At 45.4% G+C, this 19,626-nt stretch overlaps 1 protein-coding gene across 2 annotated transcripts in view; it reads left to right on the forward strand.

Annotated features, from left to right (window-relative positions):
• Positions 1 to 2,214: 2,214 nt before the first annotated feature.
• The window catches only part of GABBR2 (gamma-aminobutyric acid type B receptor subunit 2), a 300,773-nt gene continuing 283,361 nt past the window's right edge, over positions 2,215 to 19,626 (forward strand). Inside the window, exon 1 of one of the 2 annotated variants that reach the window (XM_053397182.1) lies at positions 2,215 to 3,389. In XM_053397182.1, the coding sequence (XP_053253157.1) occupies positions 3,069 to 3,389 (321 nt within the window). In that variant the 5' untranslated portion in view covers positions 2,215 to 3,068. The remainder of the gene's footprint in view (positions 3,390 to 19,626) is intronic. The other variant, XM_053397183.1, reaches the window with a different exon arrangement.

The raw sequence follows: 19,626 nt of genomic DNA on the forward strand, positions 1-19,626 counted from the left end.
CTCTTAGAAGCAAAAACAAACAGTGGCAATTGCCACATGCTATGGCACTGAATGAGGGACGCGGGTGGCGCTGTGGTCTAAACCACAGAGAGAGCCTAGGGCTTGCCGATCAGAAGGTCAGCAGTTTTAATCCCCGTGACGGGGTGAGCTCCCGTTGCTCGGTCCCTGCTACGTTCGAAAGCACGTAAAAGTGCAAGTAGATAAATAGGTACCACTCCGGTGGGAAGGTAAACGGCATTTCCGTGTGCTGCTCTGGTTCGCCAGAAGCGGCTTTGTCATGCTGGCCACATGACCCGGGAGCTGTCTGCAGACAAACACCAGCTCTCTCGGCCTATAGAGCGAGATTAGTGTGCAAACCCAGAGTTGTCTGCGACTGGACCTAATGGTCAGGGGTACCTTTACCTTTACCTATGGCACTGAATTCCACAGGCTAATTATTTATTGTCACCAAGCAATGTGCATAGAGCTCTACACAGAACTTACAGGACAGATCGGTTTTGCAGGGCGGTTTGCGTCTTCATGGTACATTGTTGGTTGGAGACCAATCAGTGTTTTTGAGGTGGGGACGTACAACTACTGTGTGAATAGAGGGGCTAAAGTGTGCACAAGCCCCTTCTCAACATGGCAAAATGTCACCAGTGACCGGGGTATGTTCACATCACTGCCTTAGTAAAGTAAAGGTACCGCTGGTAAAAAGGAGACCGAGAGGAGATATGATAGCCATCTTCAAATCTCTACCAGGCTGCCACATCCAGGATGAAGCTTGTTTTCTCTTGCTCTGGAGGGTAGGACTTCAAGTTGCAATAAAACCTCAGAAAGAACTTTCTGATGGTAAGAAACGTTCAACAGTGGGATGGACTCCCTCAGGAGGTGATGGACTCTCCTTCCTTGGAGGTTTTTAAGCAGAGGTTGGGTGGCCATCTCTCATGTATTATTTAGTTGAGATTCCTGTATTGTAAGAGGTTGGACTAGATGACCCTCGGGGTCATTTCCAACTCTGCAATTCTATGATTTAATAACACAGCGAAGTTGCTGCTTTTTCCTGGTGCGTTTCACAGCTCTCCTTCCCTTCCAGGCAGCTGTTCACGTCAGCACGGCTTCATCAGTGTCATATTTGCTTCTGTTTGCGAATGGTTTAAGGGCTCCAGCTGGTGGGAAGCTGGTTTGAGAAGCAGTGCTTCAAACTGTGGAATCTTAATAGCAAAGTACAGGATTCATTAGCATTTTGGGTATAATGCATTGAATTATAAAACCCAGCACTGGGAAGGCAGAAAGGGCCCAGTAAATGGGGACTTCTGACCCAACAACCTGAGATCAGCCCACCAGCTTGTATCTGGCGGCTTTTCAGAGGCTACAAAAAAAACCTTCTAGTTTTGCTTCCAAAAAGAAGAGCTGACTGGCTTTCCTCGGCACACAGATGGTGTGCAGTGATGCTGTGCTTGGTGTAGGCAAAGACACATTGCCAAGGACACTTGACATGTGGGAGGGACATTGGTTCAGAGGCTGAGAGCACATGTCTGGCATGGAAAAATGGTTTCAGGCTCAGTCCCGGCTATCTTTCATTCATTTAAGTCTCTCAGGTGACAGAACTTGAGGAGGTGCTGCTGCCCAAACCAGAACAAATCCAAACAAGCCCCCCGAGTATGTGTGGCGCCTTGCCAGGGTTTGATTTGCCTCCTGTTTTTGCTACTTTCCTCAGATGCGGGAAGAGAGAGAAAGCAAGAAAGGAGGGAGGTGCTGCCAGGCCTCAAAACATGGCTGATGGGCTGCCTTTGGCTTAGCAAGCCATGCCTTGAGCAGGCCTGGAGGAGACAGATGAGGGCTAGGCCAGGAGACTAGGAACAAGACATGGGAATAAATGAGAGTGAGACAGCCGCACAGGTTCACCTCTGCATGTTCAGAGGAAGTTAATGGAAAAAGTGCATTGTTCCTGAGGGAAACGAAAGAATAGGCGGTGGAACTCTGAACGTGAAGCCAGTGCCCCAGCCAAACGCCTCAAGTCTTTCCCAAGCGCCCCTCGGCTTGTGCCCAGCCAACTTTGAAAAACAAAAACCAAGAAATGATAATAATAACAATGATAATCCGTGCGTCACGTGTGTGTGTAAGAGGCAAGAGAGGGGCACCTCAGCCCGCCACCGCCTCGAGGAAAGGGGCAGAGGCCGCTGCGCCCCCTGCCTCGCGCCAAGCCGTCCCTTTCCCGCCTTCCCCAGCGGCCCTCTTTCCTCTCCCACCCGCCCCAGCCCGCCTTCCAATGGGCTGCTGGACGTGCCCAAACCCTGCATCTCCTCCTGCGTCTCGCGTTGGTGTGCGTCGTCTCCTCAGCAGAAGAGCCTGCGTCCCCCAGCGGCAGCCGACCAGCCCTCTCCCGCCGCCGGGGAGGAAGGCAGGGCAGGAGCCGGGCGAGCGAGCGAGCGAGCGAAGAAGCCCAGCCGAGAGGTGGCAGAAGGATTTGGGCGGGCGCACGGAGGGGCTCTCGCTTACTGCATCCAGCCGCCGCCGCCGCCGTTTCCCCCCTTTTGGCCGGTTTGTGCGCGCCACTCTGCGCGCGCTGTGTGGCGCGGCGTGGTGTCTGCTTGCAGCGGCGGCGGCGGCGGCGGCAACGGAGAAGCACGGCAGCGGCGGGAGGGCTCCGGGGGAATGCGGCACTAGCGTCCCCAGCCTTGTGGAAGAGCCGAGAACCCCCCTCCCGCCCCAATTGTTTCCCCCGCAGCCCTCGTCGCGTTTACGCGTCGCCTCCGGAACCTGCACGGGAGCAGGGAGGCAAGCGCGCGCCCTCGCCCAGCCTGGCTGCGGCTGAGTGAGGGGCTGAGGAGGCGCCCTCGCCCGCCGCTTGTGGACTTGGGGGTGGGGTGGGTGGGAAACGGGGGTGGCGGGCAGCGGCTCCGTCGCCACGGCTGCTGCTTAGTGGTTCCATTTGGCCGCCCCGAGGAAGGAGCCGGCGCCATTGCCAGGAGGATTAGAGCCGGGGGGGCCGCAGCGTGCGCGCCCCTTCCTCCCTGCCGGGGCCATTGCCTGGCAGAGGGCAGCGGGCGCCCTCGTGCTTGTGCCCCCCTGACCTCTCCCGCAGGATGCCTGCCTTGCCCCGGCGGCCCAGCGCGGCCACCACCTCTGCCTTGCTCCTCCTGCTGCTGCTGCTCCTGCAGCCGCCGCCGCCGCTGGTCTCCTCGGCTTGGTCGCGAAGCAACTCCCGGGCGCCGGCGGGGTCGCTGCCCAACGCCGCCGCCACGACCCCCATCGCCATCATGGGCTTGATGCCGCTCAGCGACTCGGTGGAGAAGGGCAGGATCGGCCGGGGGGTCCTGCCGGCCATGCAACTGGCCATGGAGCAGATCCTCAACGAGTCCTTGCTCGACCCTTACTCGCTGGACCTGCGCTACTACGACACCGAGGTGAGTGGGGCGGGAGGGGGCTCTCTCGGCGTGGCCAGCGCCGGGCACCTTTCGGTGGCGGGAGGGCGGCACAGTCCCGTTGCCTTCACGCCTGATGGATGGGGCAGAAGGTGGGACCTGCCGTTGCCAGAGCCTTGGATGCCGACCTGCAGCCAGCTGTTTGGCATGGGATGGCAGGATGAGAGCTTCCAAGGGGAGGCCCCCCTTTTAGATGGAGTCACTCGAGTTCCTGTTTGGGTTCCTCCTTGGTGCCTTAAATACATATATCATTTAGATGCTATGCTGCAAGAAGCAGCGCCTGGCCTTGGGCAGAAGCTGTGCGAGTCCAAAAGGGAAAGAGGAAATCACGTTTGAAGGGACTCCAGCTGTTTCAAAGGGAATCACTCCGATCCGTGTTTGTGTACCTCTCCAGAGCCCTTTCCTCCGCTGCCAGTCTGCAGCAGAGGCTGGCCTTGGATGGAAACGGTGCGAGGCGGAAAAAAGGCATTTCGAAGAGACTCCAGCTGTTTGGAACGGAATCACTTCGGATCTGATTCGCGCTGCCCCCACCCCTTTTGACATGCTCAGTGGCCTGGCTTCCACCACGCCACCAGAGGCTGGTGTTTAGCGAATTTGCAGCTGGTTTCCCGCGGGCAGCTGCTTCCTGGCCCAGCAGCCTGGGCTCAAACCTGCAGCCCTTGGCGTGCCGAGAAAGCGCCGCCCGTTATTTAAGCAACAGATGCACGTCAGGGATTTGTGGTTGGCGAGCTGCGAGCAGGCGCCTGGCCACCCGCATAGCTGAGCTTGAGCTGAGCTGCAGCGTTTGCGTACTTGGAGCGCCACTTGATGCTCTCGGTGAACTCCTGAAGGGCGAGCGGGAGGCCAGTCGGATTTCTAGCGCTTAGCGGGGAAGGGGAAGGCAGGCAGGAGAGGGATGCGGCGGGTGGGGTGGCTTGCCCTCCCCCCTTTAGCGATGCGAGGGGGCAAAGAGAGGAGGATGCCGGCGCCTCCGTCTTTCAGGAGCAGCTGCTGTGATCCGTGGACACGCTGCCCCCTTTGGAGCGTCCTCTCCTTTGCGCTCCTCTTGGCGCACTCTCCTCTCTTGTCTCAGTTCGCGCTAGCTGGTTGGCAGGTACGGTGGCACACAAGACACAGAGGCTTGTTGGGAAGCGGGGAAGGGATGGAGAGGAAAAGTGCGCGAGGATTTGGCTGGCATTCTTTCATCAGTCGGTTGTGCAAAACCAATCAGCCAGTGCTCAGAAAGAGTTAATTTTGCAGTTCCCCCCTCCTCGTCGTCGTCGTTTGTCTGCCATGCATAATTCTTCCTGTAAACGCTGGGTAACACATCTTGTGCACTTAGGCTGGGTGGGCCAAGGGCAAGGGACCGTTGCAGAGCGCTCAGCATTCCTTAATTCCTTAAGCTGCTCAGTTTTCATTTCCTGATCATTCACACGAAGTTATCGAGGGGCTTTGTTGCGGACACGTTGGAGGCTTATTGTTTTGTGCTTGGATTTTTTTGGTCACAATTCAAGCAAACGTGTTTGCGGCAAATAAATGCTGATTCAATGTTGGACCTTTCCTGAAGGTGGCAGCAGTTTCTTATGTAATACTTATGCCTGACGATCACTGCCAAGATAACCCTGCTGTAAAGAGTGACTACTGAGAAGAAAGGTTAACTGTCCTCGTCCAAAATTTGTCTTAAGGTGACACCATGTAGGCTTCTTCCATTTTGCACTTGGTATTTGGTAGAAATACAAATCAGGAGCAAACGAACATGCTTCGCTGTCATATACTTCATTGCACGTTTTGGTCTTTAAATCACTGGATTTATTTAAATATTTTCTGCATCGTTCAATGTAATGCCCTTTCCACATTTGCTTAGAAAGGAAATCAAGGGACAGTAGCATTTAAAATAACCATCTTATGTGGAATTTATGTGTTGAGCAAGGGTACAGCTGTGGTCATAGCAAGACTGTATTTCCTTATCTGTAGAAAACTGAAAGCAGGGTGATTATGATATTTATTTTTGTACAAATATAAATATTTGCCTATAAATTATCACCTTTGGTGTGAATTATTTGAATGGATGGCTTGAAAATGAGATTGTAATGGTAACAAGTAGGCAGGCAATGCTTATTTCTTCATACGTCAGATGAAGAAAAGTCAAATTTACTTGAAAAGCATTTGGGATTTTGAAAACATTCATTACAATCTAAAATTCAAATAAGGAGGAATACGTTTCTATAAGGTTACATTTGTAAGCATATATGAGAAGATATAGGTTGCAATCCTGGACCTGCTTCCCTGGTAGTAAATCCAATTGAATTTAATAGTGCTTACTTTTGAGCAGTCATGCATAGGTTCCCACTATTAAACAATCTGCAAAATGTGGAGTTTTGGAAAAGTGAGACCCAAGACTGCATTCCTTGGTTGATAACAGTAGCATCAGCTGAGAGTGTGCACGTGTGAATGTACCATCACAGACAGAACACCACAGGCAGAACTTAAATATCTCATCGACATCAACCTCAGATGAGGCTGTCCCTGGAGTGGGTCACACATTCAGATTCCAGTCATTAATTTAGGTTGCATTAATTCATAGATTCATAGAATCTAATGAACAGATAATGATTACTGTTGGAATGGAGCTACTTGTGATCTTTGAGAACTTTAAGTATATATAATCTTTCTGTCATGTTTCAATATTAAGGAAAATGCATTTTTTGTTGTTGATCTCCCATTCCAGTTCTAGTTGTGTATACAGGTAGTTATGTGATTAAATGACCCTTGTGTTGCCTTCCAACTCTGCAATTCTGATTCTAGTTGCTGTAGAATGTGGATGGGTTGCACATCTGAATGCGTGTATTGCTAAATGCAGTGAGGCGACATCTGCATCTGAATGAATGTTCATGTTCAGCCATAGGTTCCCAATCCACTGACAGAGATCCATGCATGGAAGATGCTTCTGTGTTTGGATCTCCTTTTTCCAAGTGGAGCATGAAGGTTTAGTAACATCCTTTTTTAAAAAAAAAAGCACCTTTTTTTTTGTACTCCAGGGAAGAAATCCTGTAAAATACCAAGGCAGACTTTGATCTTCTGAGTAGTCTCATGCTTGTTACATCATTTACTGATGTTAAACAGATATTATTAATAGTAAAAAACGTACAAGTTGAGCTAATGGAAATATGGAAAAGGAAGGAAGCGTGTGTTCTAGGCATTAAGCAGGTTTTGCATTTATGAAGAGATGTAGCTATCTTGTCTTTTTCAGTATTGGCCACCTGAATTTTTTACTATAAGAAGGTAGTTATGATGTAGGAAACTGAACTGTATAGTTTCTGAGAGCCATGTCACATGTGACAAGCGCATGAGTGCGAGTCTCTCCACGTATAAATGGCTTACCGTGATTGGTGGCCTTGTAGGGGAGCATGCACAATCTTACACCATTGGTCTTCAACTGGTGGGGTGTTAGCACAAGCCAGTGACACCCAGCACTGCATGTCTCATGTTTTCCTTTTGGTAAAACCTTTTTCTAACATAAAAGAGCTTGTGTATATGAATGGATGACATGGGTGGGGCATTGCTTTCCCTTGTATTTACTTTCCACCAATTACTTCCCAGGAATGCACTGTTGCTTGCTAACTGACTTGTACTTCACTCTGAATGGATTTGTGCCCTTGGCATAAAGGTAAAGGTAAAGGTACCCCTGCCCGTACGGGCCAGTCTTGACAGACTCTGGGGTTGTGCGCCCATCTCACTCAAGAGACCGGGGGCCAGCGCTGTCCGGAGACACTTCCGGGTCACGTGGCCAGCGTGACAAAGCTGCATCTGGCAAGCCAGCGCAGCACACGGAAACACCGTTTACCTTCCCGCCAGTAAGCAGTCCCTATTTATCTACTTGCACCCGGGGGTGCTTTCGAACTGCTAGGTTGGCAGGCGCTGGGACCGAGCAGCGGGAGCGCACCCCGCCGTGGGGATTCGAACCACCGACCTTTCGATCGGCAAGCCCTAGGCGCTGAGGCTTTTACCCACAGCACCACCCGTGGATACCTATTAAACAGGTTTATCAGATGAACCTATCTATGCCAAGGGCACAATCCCATTTATATAAAACAGGGATGTCCAGCAGGTCGATCGCGATCTACTGTTAGATCCCCGTGAGGTTTTGGTAGATCGCGGTCAATCTCTGGCTCCCTTTTCTTAGCGTCACTAAAACTGACTCCTGCCCCACCCCCTCCGCCCACCCTCCATTGTTGTTTGATCTCTGGAAGGGAAGATGGAGCTTTCTATGTGCTGCTGTTTTCATCCATAGCAATCTTATTGTGAGTGACCTTACCCCTTTAACCCCCCTGAAAATAGAAGTACCCCCCAAAAAGCTTTTTTAAACCCCTAAAAAACGGGACTCCTTCCTAAAAAAAAAGCTCAACAACCTTGAGCTGAACACCCCGAAAACGGGGGTAGATCACTGCCTGTTTTTAATTCTGAAAGTAGATCACAGTCTCTTGAGAGTTGGCCACCCCTGATATAAAACAACCAAACGCTGTGACTTTTTGACCTGGGTCGATATAGGTAATGTATAGATTTATTTTCAGAACAATTGCTCTCAAAGTTCACATTGTATTTTACAGTCTAATCTTGAGTACTGCCAAGAACAAGACTGTATCCTTTATTTCCTCCCCAATGAATTTGTTTGCCCTAGAATTGTAGAGCTGGAAGGGACAACAAGGGTCATCTAGTCCAACCCCCTGAAATGTAGGAATACCAAATGATGCCCCCTAACAGAAAATGTGGGTCCTATTGCTGCTGGCTAGGGTTAAAGGCAGATCTTGTGGCTAAAACATCTGACACCATGGGTGGGTTTCAGTGTAATGCTAAGTGGGTATGCATGAGCGGAACAAGATCAACTCCGTAATGGGACTTTCCCCCACTCTCTTCCTATGTGTGCCCCCAAACCCATAATGGATTTTCACCAGCCTTACAGAACAGATTTAGGGGGTGCAGAGGGAAGAGAAGGGGGAAAGCCCCATTGCATGAGCATACCTCATTCTGCTCATGCAACAACTTAGTTGAATCCTGCCCTCTTCTTCTATACAAGGCAAAAAATGATATACATATAGGAAATAAGATGCAAATACAAAAAAAATTAATGGCCGTGGAGCTGTCCGTGGTGCTAGATCTCTTGAGGCCTGTGCCTGCAAAGTGGAGTTGCCCAGCAGTGTAAAAATCACATACTGCTAATATATTCTTGCTTTATTGCATTAGGGTTCATTTATTAAACATTATAAATTGCTCGATATATAGTGATTGCTGTTAACAGAAGTTTGTCAGAGGTTTTTATGTGCAGAAAGGTTAATATCGTCCATTTCTTAGTTTCTCCATTACATAAGGATTGAATGAAGAAGTGATATGCTGTGCTTACCTGAACTGAGTTGTAATGGGTGGGTGTGTTTGGTGCCTTGTACTGTGAGTGAAAAATTGTACGGATTATTTCTTAAATACCGAATAAAAATTGTTTTTAAAAGGTGATTTTGTTTTTCTGTTGAGGCATCGGCACAAGCACTCTCTCCTCCATTCCTGGGATGATAACAAGATCTTACGGTGGCCCTACTTGTTGCCTGACAAATTTTGGCTTACATTCCATAGTTTTGAGAACATTGGTCTTATTATTTGAAAGTGTGGTTGATAGCCAGAATGATCTATTACTGGCTTATGAGTTATCAGGTCCAATTTTGTCAGGACATCACGTGACAGTTTCTGTGTACTAACACAATAGGGAACAAAAAGTTAGGCTTTGAACTTAGGACTTTGGTAGTAATTCACATGTATCTTCTCACAGAGCATAAGGCTACCCCCGCGGGAACTTCAGCAGGAAAGTACAGTGTTGCATTGCCCTGCTCAATAGGTTGAGGCCAATGGGACAAGCAATGGGTGGGCACTGGAAATGACAGCTCATTGCTCAGGAGAAGTGGTGGCTGGATCATCTTCCTTCCAGGAAAGTTCAGGAGGACACTTGGAGAGGGGAAAGAGAAAAGAGACGCACCAGCTCTCTTTCCTCTGAAGTAATGTGCTCTAATATGGGACGTGGGTGGCGCTGTGGGTTAAACCACAGAGCCTAGGACTTGCTGATCAGAAGGTCGGCGGTTCGAATCCCAGTGACGGGGTGAGCTCCCATTGCTCGGTCCCTGCTCCTGCCAACCTAGCAGTTCGAAAGCACGTCAAAGGACCCTAGGACCCTCGTACCTACGGGACCGCCTCTCCTGGTATGCCCCACAGAGAAACTTACGGTCTTCAAATAAAAACATCTTGAAGGTCCCAGGCCACAGAGAAGTTAGGCTGGCCTCAACTAGAGCCAGGGCTTTTTCGGCTGTGGCTGCGACCTGGTGGAACACTAGGGCACTGCGGGACTTGACATCTTTCCGCAGGGCCTGCAAGATAGAGCTGTTCCGCCAGGCCTTTGGCCAGGGCACAGCCTGACTCCCTCCCTCGGCAATCTTCGCGGAGCTCTGGCCCAATGGTGGCCAGTGGCTTGAATTTAATTAATTTTATAATGAATGATTTTAGAGTGTTGTTTGTGTTGTACTTTTGTATTGTTTTATTGTTGTTAGCGGCCCTGAGCCCGGCTTCGGCTGGGGAGGGCGGGATATAAATAAAATTTATTATTATTATTATTATAAATAGGTACAGCTCTGGCGGGAAGGTAAACGGCGGTTCCATGCGCTGCTCTGGTTCACCAGAAGCAGCTTAGTCATGCTGGCCACATGACCTGGAAGCTGTACGCCGGCTCCCTCAGCCAATAAAGCGAGATGAGCACCACAACCCCGGAGTCGGCCACGACTGGACCTAATGGTCAGGGGTCCCTTTACCTTTAATGTGCTCTAATACTGGGCTGTTGAACTCAAAGGCTGAAATCCGCATACAGACTGCTTAGCTCTTAATTACTGGGATTTAAACACACTGAATGTGTGCAGGGTTGTGGCAAGGATCTTTTAAACACTGTGCAGAAAACATTGAATGTGAAATAAATTTATCTTAAAAATGATTTGTGACATGCTGTCATTTTCAGTACGGTGCCTGAATCTGAAGTTGTTCCATTTCAGTGAATTAAACCCAATATTTAAATTGGCTTAATGAATTTTTTTATTCAAAAGCATTATACACCATTTTTGTTCAGGGTCCTGTTTGGTAGCAAGGCTAAAGAGGTACAGAGAATTTTTTTTAAAAAAAGTTATCCATCCTAAGGTTTTGGGGTGGGGTGGGCTACAAGTCTGAATGAATTAATGAAGTAAAAAATGTGTTAATGAAAGAGATTAAATTTAGCAGCACACGAGGAACAGAATGCAGCATTTTTCATCTTGCAAGCAAATAAGTTTAGCATGCACTTACAAATAATTGTATTTCTACTAATCAATAGCACTGAAAAGAAAGTTAAAACAATACGGCCATGTTTCTAAATCAGGACCTAATCTATTGCAGTTGCTTTAATTTCTCTGTAAAGCATGATTAAGGCCTTATGAAAATTCTGTACACCATTTGGAGAGAAAAGTAAATTGAGGATTTGGTCTCATGTTTATGGCACAGTTACAGAAACCCGTACATATTTAGAATCAGGGGCATGGTGTTGCATATATTAGCACTGTTTTTGCTTATGCGCAAAAATTCATGCATTTTGGGGAGGAATTAGTACAGTATCTATAAAGGGGTGCTCTGGCTCATTCCTGCCTAGAACCCATGAAGCCTGGTGCTGGCTGTTTGGGAGAAACCTGTGGTTAATGAAGCACATGCCTGGTTGCACTTTTTCTCTCTTAACTGGAGAAAAACTATCTTAGCAAGCAGGAGACTCAAGTTCAAACTCCACTTGGCTACAAAGCTGTTGTGAGGATAAAATTGGGAGTGGGGATGCCCTGAGCTCATTGGAGAAAAGGTGGGCTATAAATGAAATAAGGTAAAATAAATAAATGTAGTTGGGTCCGTAGATAGGGTTCTAAAATGAAGTTCAGGGCTGCATCCCAATATGGCCTGACTGACATTGAACAAAAGAAATCCAGTTTTGATTTGACTGTATTTTTGATCAATCTAACAGGGTTTCCTCTTTAATTTCAGAATCAAATATGTTGCCAACAGTCATCCAATCAGTATCTGTACTAAAAAGAATAATGGCTGCAGATCAGTAAAGCCTAGCTTGGTGACTGGGGCTGTTGAGAGTTGTAGTCCAAAACATGTGGAGGCTCCCAGATTAGGAAAGACTGAAACATTTTTTCCTGGCACCATGATTTTGATCCTGTGGCCATTGTTGATCCACTTGCAGTTTATTCTGTTCTGTTTTCTGCCTTTTGGTTAGCTCTGTTGTCACCTGTTAGTTCATTAAGGTGAGCAACCTGAAGTATTAGGTATGAGGAAGATAGGGACTCTATTCGTTTCTGAACTGGACTTTCTCTCTCCTGCCTGTTCTGGTCAACCTGCCATTTTCTGAAGGCCACAAAGATCTTGTCTTGACATAACAGGCCTTTTGAGGATAAGAAGTTTGCAGTCCTTTCCCCATAAGATATGCTGCTTTTAACAATTGTACATTTTCCCTCCCCAGTGCTCCATTGCTTTATGCACATTATTCAGTGAATCTATAATTACTATCCCCATGTTACAGTTGGGAAGGCTGTAGCCTGCCCAAGGTATTCCCTGAGGGTATGGCAAAACCCAGGTAGGAACTTGGTATCCAGTTGCTAAAGGCACAGAATATCAGTGGAGGGTCGGGGGAACTGCCATCCATGCAATCAGGAATACAGTGATACCTCGGGTTAAGAACTTAATTCGTTCCAGAGGTCCGTTCTTAACCTGAAACTGTTCTTAACCTGAGACACCACTTTAGCTAATGGGGCCTCCCGCCACCGCCGCACGATTTCTGTTCTCATCCTGAAGCAAAGTTCTTAACCAGAGGTACTATTTCTGGGTTAGCGGAGTTTGTAACCTGAAGCGTCTGTAACCTGAAGCATCTGTAACCCGAGGTACCACTGTATGGGTAAAGAGTGTGGATACTTTTCATACTCTTTTATTGCAGATGTATGGCAGACTAGGTAAATTTATGGTAGGCTATTGCAGCTGCTCACATTTCTCGCCAACCCTGCCTGTCCTGTGTTCATGTAACTCTAGGATTTTGATGAGGCACTACAAATCCTCCAATGGAGGCTGCATGATGACTGCCTTGCATTTTTATGTATATAGGAAGAAATAGTTATTTGGTCTCTTCTATACATCCATGCCAGATAGCACCTCACAATTTCTACTAATGCCTGCATTGAAAGAGAAGCTGTGATGTCACAATCCTATCTTGCTTGGCAAACTTCAAATTACATTTGCTTGAAAACTTTTATAGTTATGACAACATTGCCCATTGAACATGTAATTGAATGCAGTTATGACCCTGATACTGAAATCTGACAGCTAAAAGAAATCCCCAGTGCCCAACTTGACTGGTAGTGTATCTATTCATTATGTTTCTAATTAATTTTATGAGCCTATGCATGTCTAAACAGAAAATCTTCCATGCCACATCATTGCACAGTTTATAAGTGATTTTGTGTGTGGTAGTGTGAGAGAAAGAGAGAAACTTAACAAAACCCTTATCCATGTGGGATTCTCTCTGACTGGCATCATGTATAAGTCAGGCTGTTGGTTCTTACATTTGCTGCGTTAGCAAGTCTGTGCAAAGTGCTCCAGGGCCATGGATGGCTTGCATACCAATACTGTGTGAATTTAGTTATGTGGAATCCAGTGCCGGTGACTTTATTCTGCATGCCTTTCATCAGGTCTCAGTTGTCCACAGTGTACTCAGTACACCTTTAAAGCACCTGTGAAGCGCATCTTTCTCTCATAGTGTTCTGGACACTGTAGTTCAGTACTCACAGAGTTACAGTTCCCAGCAGCCCTTAACAAACTCCTGTACCCAGAATTCTTTCGGGGGAAAGAATGTGCTTCAGAGTAGGGTGTGCACAGCCTCAGAAGAAAGCCCCTTGGAGTTCACTGGGATGGACTCCCAGGTAAGTGTGTATAGGAGTGCAGTTGCCTTAAATACTAAGAGAAGATAATTGAGTTTGTAAAACCAGCCAGCTTGAAACCTGTATGTCCTAAATGTGTGGTTTCCCAGGCAACTTTAATTCTCCTCTCTGTTGAGGCAAGTATCCTGATGGGAAAAATAGTATGTAGTCATGTAACCAGGGAATGTTTCATAATCCCTGTGAAGAAGAGCGAAGCAGCGTATGGCCACACAAGCAAGTGCAGATTTCAGGCTCTCTTACCAAGGCATTTAAAAACAAACCAACAACCCCTTTCCTTATACTTTTTTTTGTAAGCAGGAAACGACAGGCCAAAGTAAATGGTGACCATGTGGGAAATAAGATTCTCCTGTTAGCAAGCTGGAAGCTTGAGCCATTAAACAGCCTGCACAGATGAGCTGCAGTGCTTGCTGGCAGCTACAAGAGGGAAGATAAAGGCTTGAGACTGCCATGTTTGGTGCGGAGCTCTTCCCATTGGAGCTAGAGAAATATTAGCAGCAGCTTGATGTGAAGAAGTCAGCAGGTGGTATGCACACATTTTCGTACAATATTGCACGCCTGCTGATGTGCAGAAACATCAAAAATGATATTTTAAAATATGAAAATTCCCATGAACAGACAGATCTGTATCCTGAAGAATTATTATTCTAATATGTTTATAAATTTGTCAACTAGGGGGTGATGAATTGTGCTAGCGAAATGTCCAAAATGACAAATATTTAAAATTAGACTTGGCAGAACAGTTTGCCTCAAGAATTATTCTTGTGAGGAACTGATTCACAGCAGCACTGCTGTGAGCAGGATTACTGTCCAAATTGGAAAATCCAGCCTTGGAGAGCAGTTTATCCTTTAATAACAATTAGCTCTGTTCTTAGAGAGACACAGCAGCCCAAGGAAGTAGCAACTTCAAAATGTCAGACTGACAGACAAGCTGGGGCCTGTTTGCTCTAGAGATGAAAGCTCTAAAGGGAGGAAGGAAGTCAGAGAGGAAGTCTGAGGAATATGTTTACTTGGAAATGGAGGACGGGCCTTCTGGTAATTTGCGCGCTGCTAATGATCAGATGTTCAGAGGAGCGACCTACTGCTCGACCTCGCACTCTCATATCCATTCTTGGGCTTTTACCTGTCAGTCATTTTACAGGGCATGGTAACCTAACAGCAGGTGTGTTACCTGCAATTCATATAGCCTTGCAGCATTTACACAGGCACTGGATTCTGAAGAACTATGAACTCCAAGTAACATTAAAGGACACTCAGGTAAATTCTAATGCACTTGTTAAAAACATTTTGGTTGTGTGTTGTTTCGAAACCCTTTAGAGTTTGTTACTGTCCCTCTCCCCCACAGTTCCCTCATATACAAGGGGATTGTGCGACAAGGCAAATTAGTTCTAGAGTCCTTAATTTTCTCTCTGATACTTTCTGTTGTGGATTACAGTGGTGTCTGAACCTGAGATACTTTTAAATAGCATCTAGGATGATCAAATGCAAAGCAGGGCAGGGTTCTTGTACAGCCACAGCTATCCTGTCTGTCTCCTAATATATGACATTTCATATTTTTAAATCAGACTATTGATCCATCTAATCTAGAATTATCTACCCCCAGGGAGCAGCTCCTCAAAGGGCCTGCCCCCAACCCACCCCTCAGCACTGTTACCTGAGATACCTTTATGTAGAGATGCTACTGAGTGAACCTGAGACTTTCTATATATGAAGCATTTGCGCTGTGTGGAATTCTCTGTTTCATGCAGCTGAAAGCAGAGGGGCCCTTTTCATCTATAGTATCTTTCCGTCCTAGTGGTATATAAATGTCATATCAAAGGACAAGGTGAGGTACTTTACCCAAATGGCACCACTGCACAGTTTCTGTTCAATGAAGTACAAGTTTGTATGTCTCAATGTCTCAAGTGTGCCTTAAAAATCATTTATGTGCATTGCCTCATTTGTGGGAAAGCAGAGCAATGAGACTGGTGGACGCAAGATCTACAGCATGTTTTGAAGGTCTGTTTCTTGGATGTGTTAAAAAAATAGCAAAAATAATGGTATTTAAAAGCAATGTGATGAGTACATGATGAACACAAACTTTCCCCCTTTTATTGATGGGGTTTGAACCATGTGGGTGGGGGATGATTGCCTCCTAAAAGGGCACCCTTAATGAGGAAGACATTAATACATTAAGGTTGAAGTTATGTGCACATTTACTTAGGAATCAGCCCATGGAACAAAAAGCAAATGTGGTATGGGAAAATATGTAGAATGTCCCAGATTCAGTCTCTAACTCCTCTAATTAAACTTTGAAAGCTCTCAGGTTAAAAAAAGGACCAGGAAAAGACTTTGGATTAGATGGGTCTGTGATCTGAGTCAGTGCACAGCAGCTTCATATGTATCCAACATAAACAAAATAATAATAATAATAATAATAATAATAATATACAGTGGTAGTTATAGACTGAATTAAGCATTGCTTTTTAAATCTGATCCACAACTGTCTCTGTAGCTTTTCGGAAGTAGAAGTGACCAGGATGCAGTGACAGACAGGGCTAGTCTGTCTTTTCATGCTTGTATAGAAAAGTGAATTTTGGTGGGTTCAACGTGTCATGATGAAGCTGCGCTTGTTGAATGTTTCTTTTCTCCACGTATTGAGAAATATGCAGGAACACTGCCCTCTTTTGCATCTGTTGTTTTTACTGGCAAATCTTATCAGGTTGATGATTGTATAGGCCCTGAATTGGTTTTCAGGAGGTATGCATTAAAGCTCACTTTGGAAACTTTGCTTGCAGCTCATTTTTATTTTCAGCAGGCAATTGATGGGAAAGTGCTATGAAATGATAAATTCGTATGTTTAAAACCACAACAGATTATTAGTCGGTGCTGGAGCAGCGTGATACTAAATATCTCATTCTAATTACATTGCACAACGTAACTGTCAGGTGCTAGAACGCTGACAAAATGTATTCTGCGAGGCACGGCTGTACCTGAATGGCTTTTTATGGTAGATTGAGGGAAAGGACTTTTGATAGTAGAGGAGGCCTGGGGGGCCATTTTGACCATGGCTACTTTCATTTTGGCAAAGGTCACTGCTGGTATGTGACCCCTGGAGTCCCCAATAATGCTGCCTTCACCTTTAGATCTCAGCCATCAAGTGGGGAGCGGGGAGCAGAAAGGTGTTTGCTTCTGTTCTGATAAACTTCTAGCTCCAGGGGGTGAGCGCTCTTGTTGATAAGATGTCTCTATTACTATTCTTTGTTAGTATCTTGAGGGCAACATGCATGCAAAGGTTTTTTGGGAGGTGGGATTTAAAAAAAATAATAATAGCAGGATTTTCCTGGATACTACGCAGGTTCATCATCTCACACTAACTCCGCTTCTGCCTGTATTTTGGTCCCCAGTATGTCTGTATGCAGCTCACCCTCTGAAGAAATAGTATCTAAGTGGCTTAAATACATGTGGGAAAATGTGTCTTTCATTCGACAAGAGTTTTTGAGGCTTTCAGTCACGAGAGGGAGGCCTTTTTCACATCGGCATGTTTGCAGTGGAATTCGTGTTTGTTGTGGATGATTCTGGGGTGCTTTCTTGAGTTCACCCTCAATTTACATATGGCACTGGCCAGGTCTGATGGGTCTCCCTGTTACCTTGCATGAACTCAAGAGTGCAATCTCAAACATACCCAAATGCTCCCTCCCTCGTGGCTGCGCATCGCATGGAAGATCTGCTGTGCGGGGCAAGCTTTGGTTCGGCATTGTTCACCTAATTGAGGAACCAGTGATGAGCTTCCGAGTTCTGCAGGTTCCCCGGAACACAGTTTGAAAAAATCTGTAGCTTTCTGTGGCAGACATGCAAGGGGTTCTTGTCCTCAGGAGAAGCTGTACCCAGAAGACAGACACATTTGCTTTACAGTAAACACAATCTCTCCTTTGCTTACGTGTTGACTAGTCTCTGGCTTCTGAGCTTATTGGGTACTTGTCACTTAAGACACAGGTTCTTAAGAGCTTTATGAGTGATATTTCTTAAGTCTCCCTGTATTAGTCTACTCAGAAAGGAACATCAGAGATATTTGAAATTTCTCTCTGTTTCTATCAGTACATTCACATGACGTTAGCTAGCAGCAGGGATTCCCTCTCCTTTTCACTGTGAAATTCAAATGGAGAACTGGTCAAGTAACCAAACATGATTTGCTATGATAGCCAAGACTTTGTTGTGCTATGTAAAATTGTTGTATTCATGCCTCTTGGTGATTAGAATTCCACTGGGAGCGGCTTACCTGGTTTTGATTTAAGGTTAATGAACAATTGTTAACCTCTTTCATAATCAGAGTCTTTATTTGATTATGAAGTATAACACTGCTATAGGTTTCCCTAATCTTCCCTCTGAATACTGGACAGAATGATGCTGAGATTTATTTTTTTTAATGCTCATATTAAATGTGAAAAATATATATATGAAGCTGGTTAATGTTCATTCCATAAGCAAAGGCTGAAATATTTGTGACTTTTTGGTTAGTGAAAAGACAGTTGAGAGGACCTATAATAGGTATGCAAAATTACGGACAGCGTTAATGTTCTTTCATGGGAAAACCACCGTGGCAGCAATAAAGAAAATGTGAATATACAACACAACGTTAGCGCATCTCTTGAAAGCTAAACATATCAGTAGGATGAAGCAGCAATATTGTCAGCTAAGTTTTAGAACTTCGAAATCTACTTTGCTGACTCTTTGGATCAGAAAGGCGGGATATAAATTAAGTGAATAAGAACAGTCCTTTTGTATAATAGAAGACGTAAGTCTGCAATCCTGTGCTTGCTTGGGAGTTAATCCAAATGAAGTCAGAGCATAGGAGTAAACATGCATAGAATCATACCACATCACTGGAAACTGAACTATATTTGACTTGGAATGCATTTGTTTTAAATAAAAGATGAAGATAGTGCTATAATGCTGTAATGTTAAAGTATTATTTTTTTTAGTGATCAATATGGCTAAAATAAAAACACTTTCCAATCATGGTTTTGGGAAGTGATCATACTTATTATTATTTTTTAAAAAATATTTATGTCATAGTATTATGAGGCATTTTATTTTAATTTTAAATATGTATATGGACAAAAGACTGTTTTGGTGCATTTTAGAATAATAAAATGGCACCCATGACAAAAATTATAATGAATGTGTGGTAAGCTGTAATAAGTTAACTGTCCTGATATGTCACTGCCTACATGGAAACTCGTGACATTTTAAAAATATGTCAGAGTAGTGCTAGAGGCATTTACACCTATGGAGACTGCTACCCTTCCATTTTTCTGGAAAAAAAGTCAGGCTTCCTGCAGTCTGAGAAAAGACACAAGAACCACAGGGATAATGCTGGATGATGATAATTGGATGCCCCATAAAATGTGAATGACTGAAGCATGACAACTCTGCACTAAACATCTTGTGTGGAAGCAGCCTTCCAGGCTGTTGGAAGGTCAGCCTTTCTCCTGATACCACTAATTTTTAGAAAATTCCAATATTTCCCCAGAGTTATGTTAACTGCAGCTGAACCGTCCTACTGTGAACTTGACCATTATATTCTGATGAAGTGAGCTCTGATCCACAAAAACGACTGCTGCAATAAATTTGTTAAGTATTTAAGATGCTGCAGAACTATTAGCTATATTCCATATACTGTACAAACATTTTAGGATTTTCCAAAATCCTGATGGGAAAAAGGAACCAAGAGCATTGTCACATGTATTATTCCATGACAAAATGGCACAACAGATCTACATAGTCAGTAGTACAACACACTAGATGATCAAACCATTGTGTCTCTCAAGTTGTGATACGAAGTGCTATAAGTTAGAAGTTCAGGTACATGGACCACCGTATGCCATAAATACATATTTTAAACAGCACATTTCTTTTCAAATCTCTCCTCCCCCACCTTATTCAGTACTAACACTTAGCTGGTCAGTGTGTAAGACCGTTAAGGGATAAAGCACACCTCTATCCTTCAAAAGATGTGATCTCTCAGCTGTACAGACTCAACAAGCTGTTCAGCTCAGCCTGAGTTCATGCGAGTTAAACATATCCATTACTAAGGCTATTCAGTGTGCCTAGAATAGACGTGTGCCCTGCAATGCATTAACACAAGGGGAGGTGGGGAGAAAGCGAAGGAATCCCAGCCTGCCAATCAGACTGATATCCATGTTACTCGCTGCTTTCCTAGATTCCCTGTCATC

The sequence above is a fragment of the Podarcis raffonei genome, chromosome 7, assembly GCF_027172205.1.
Source record: "Podarcis raffonei isolate rPodRaf1 chromosome 7, rPodRaf1.pri, whole genome shotgun sequence".
Classification (NCBI taxonomy): Eukaryota; Metazoa; Chordata; class Lepidosauria; order Squamata; family Lacertidae; genus Podarcis; species Podarcis raffonei.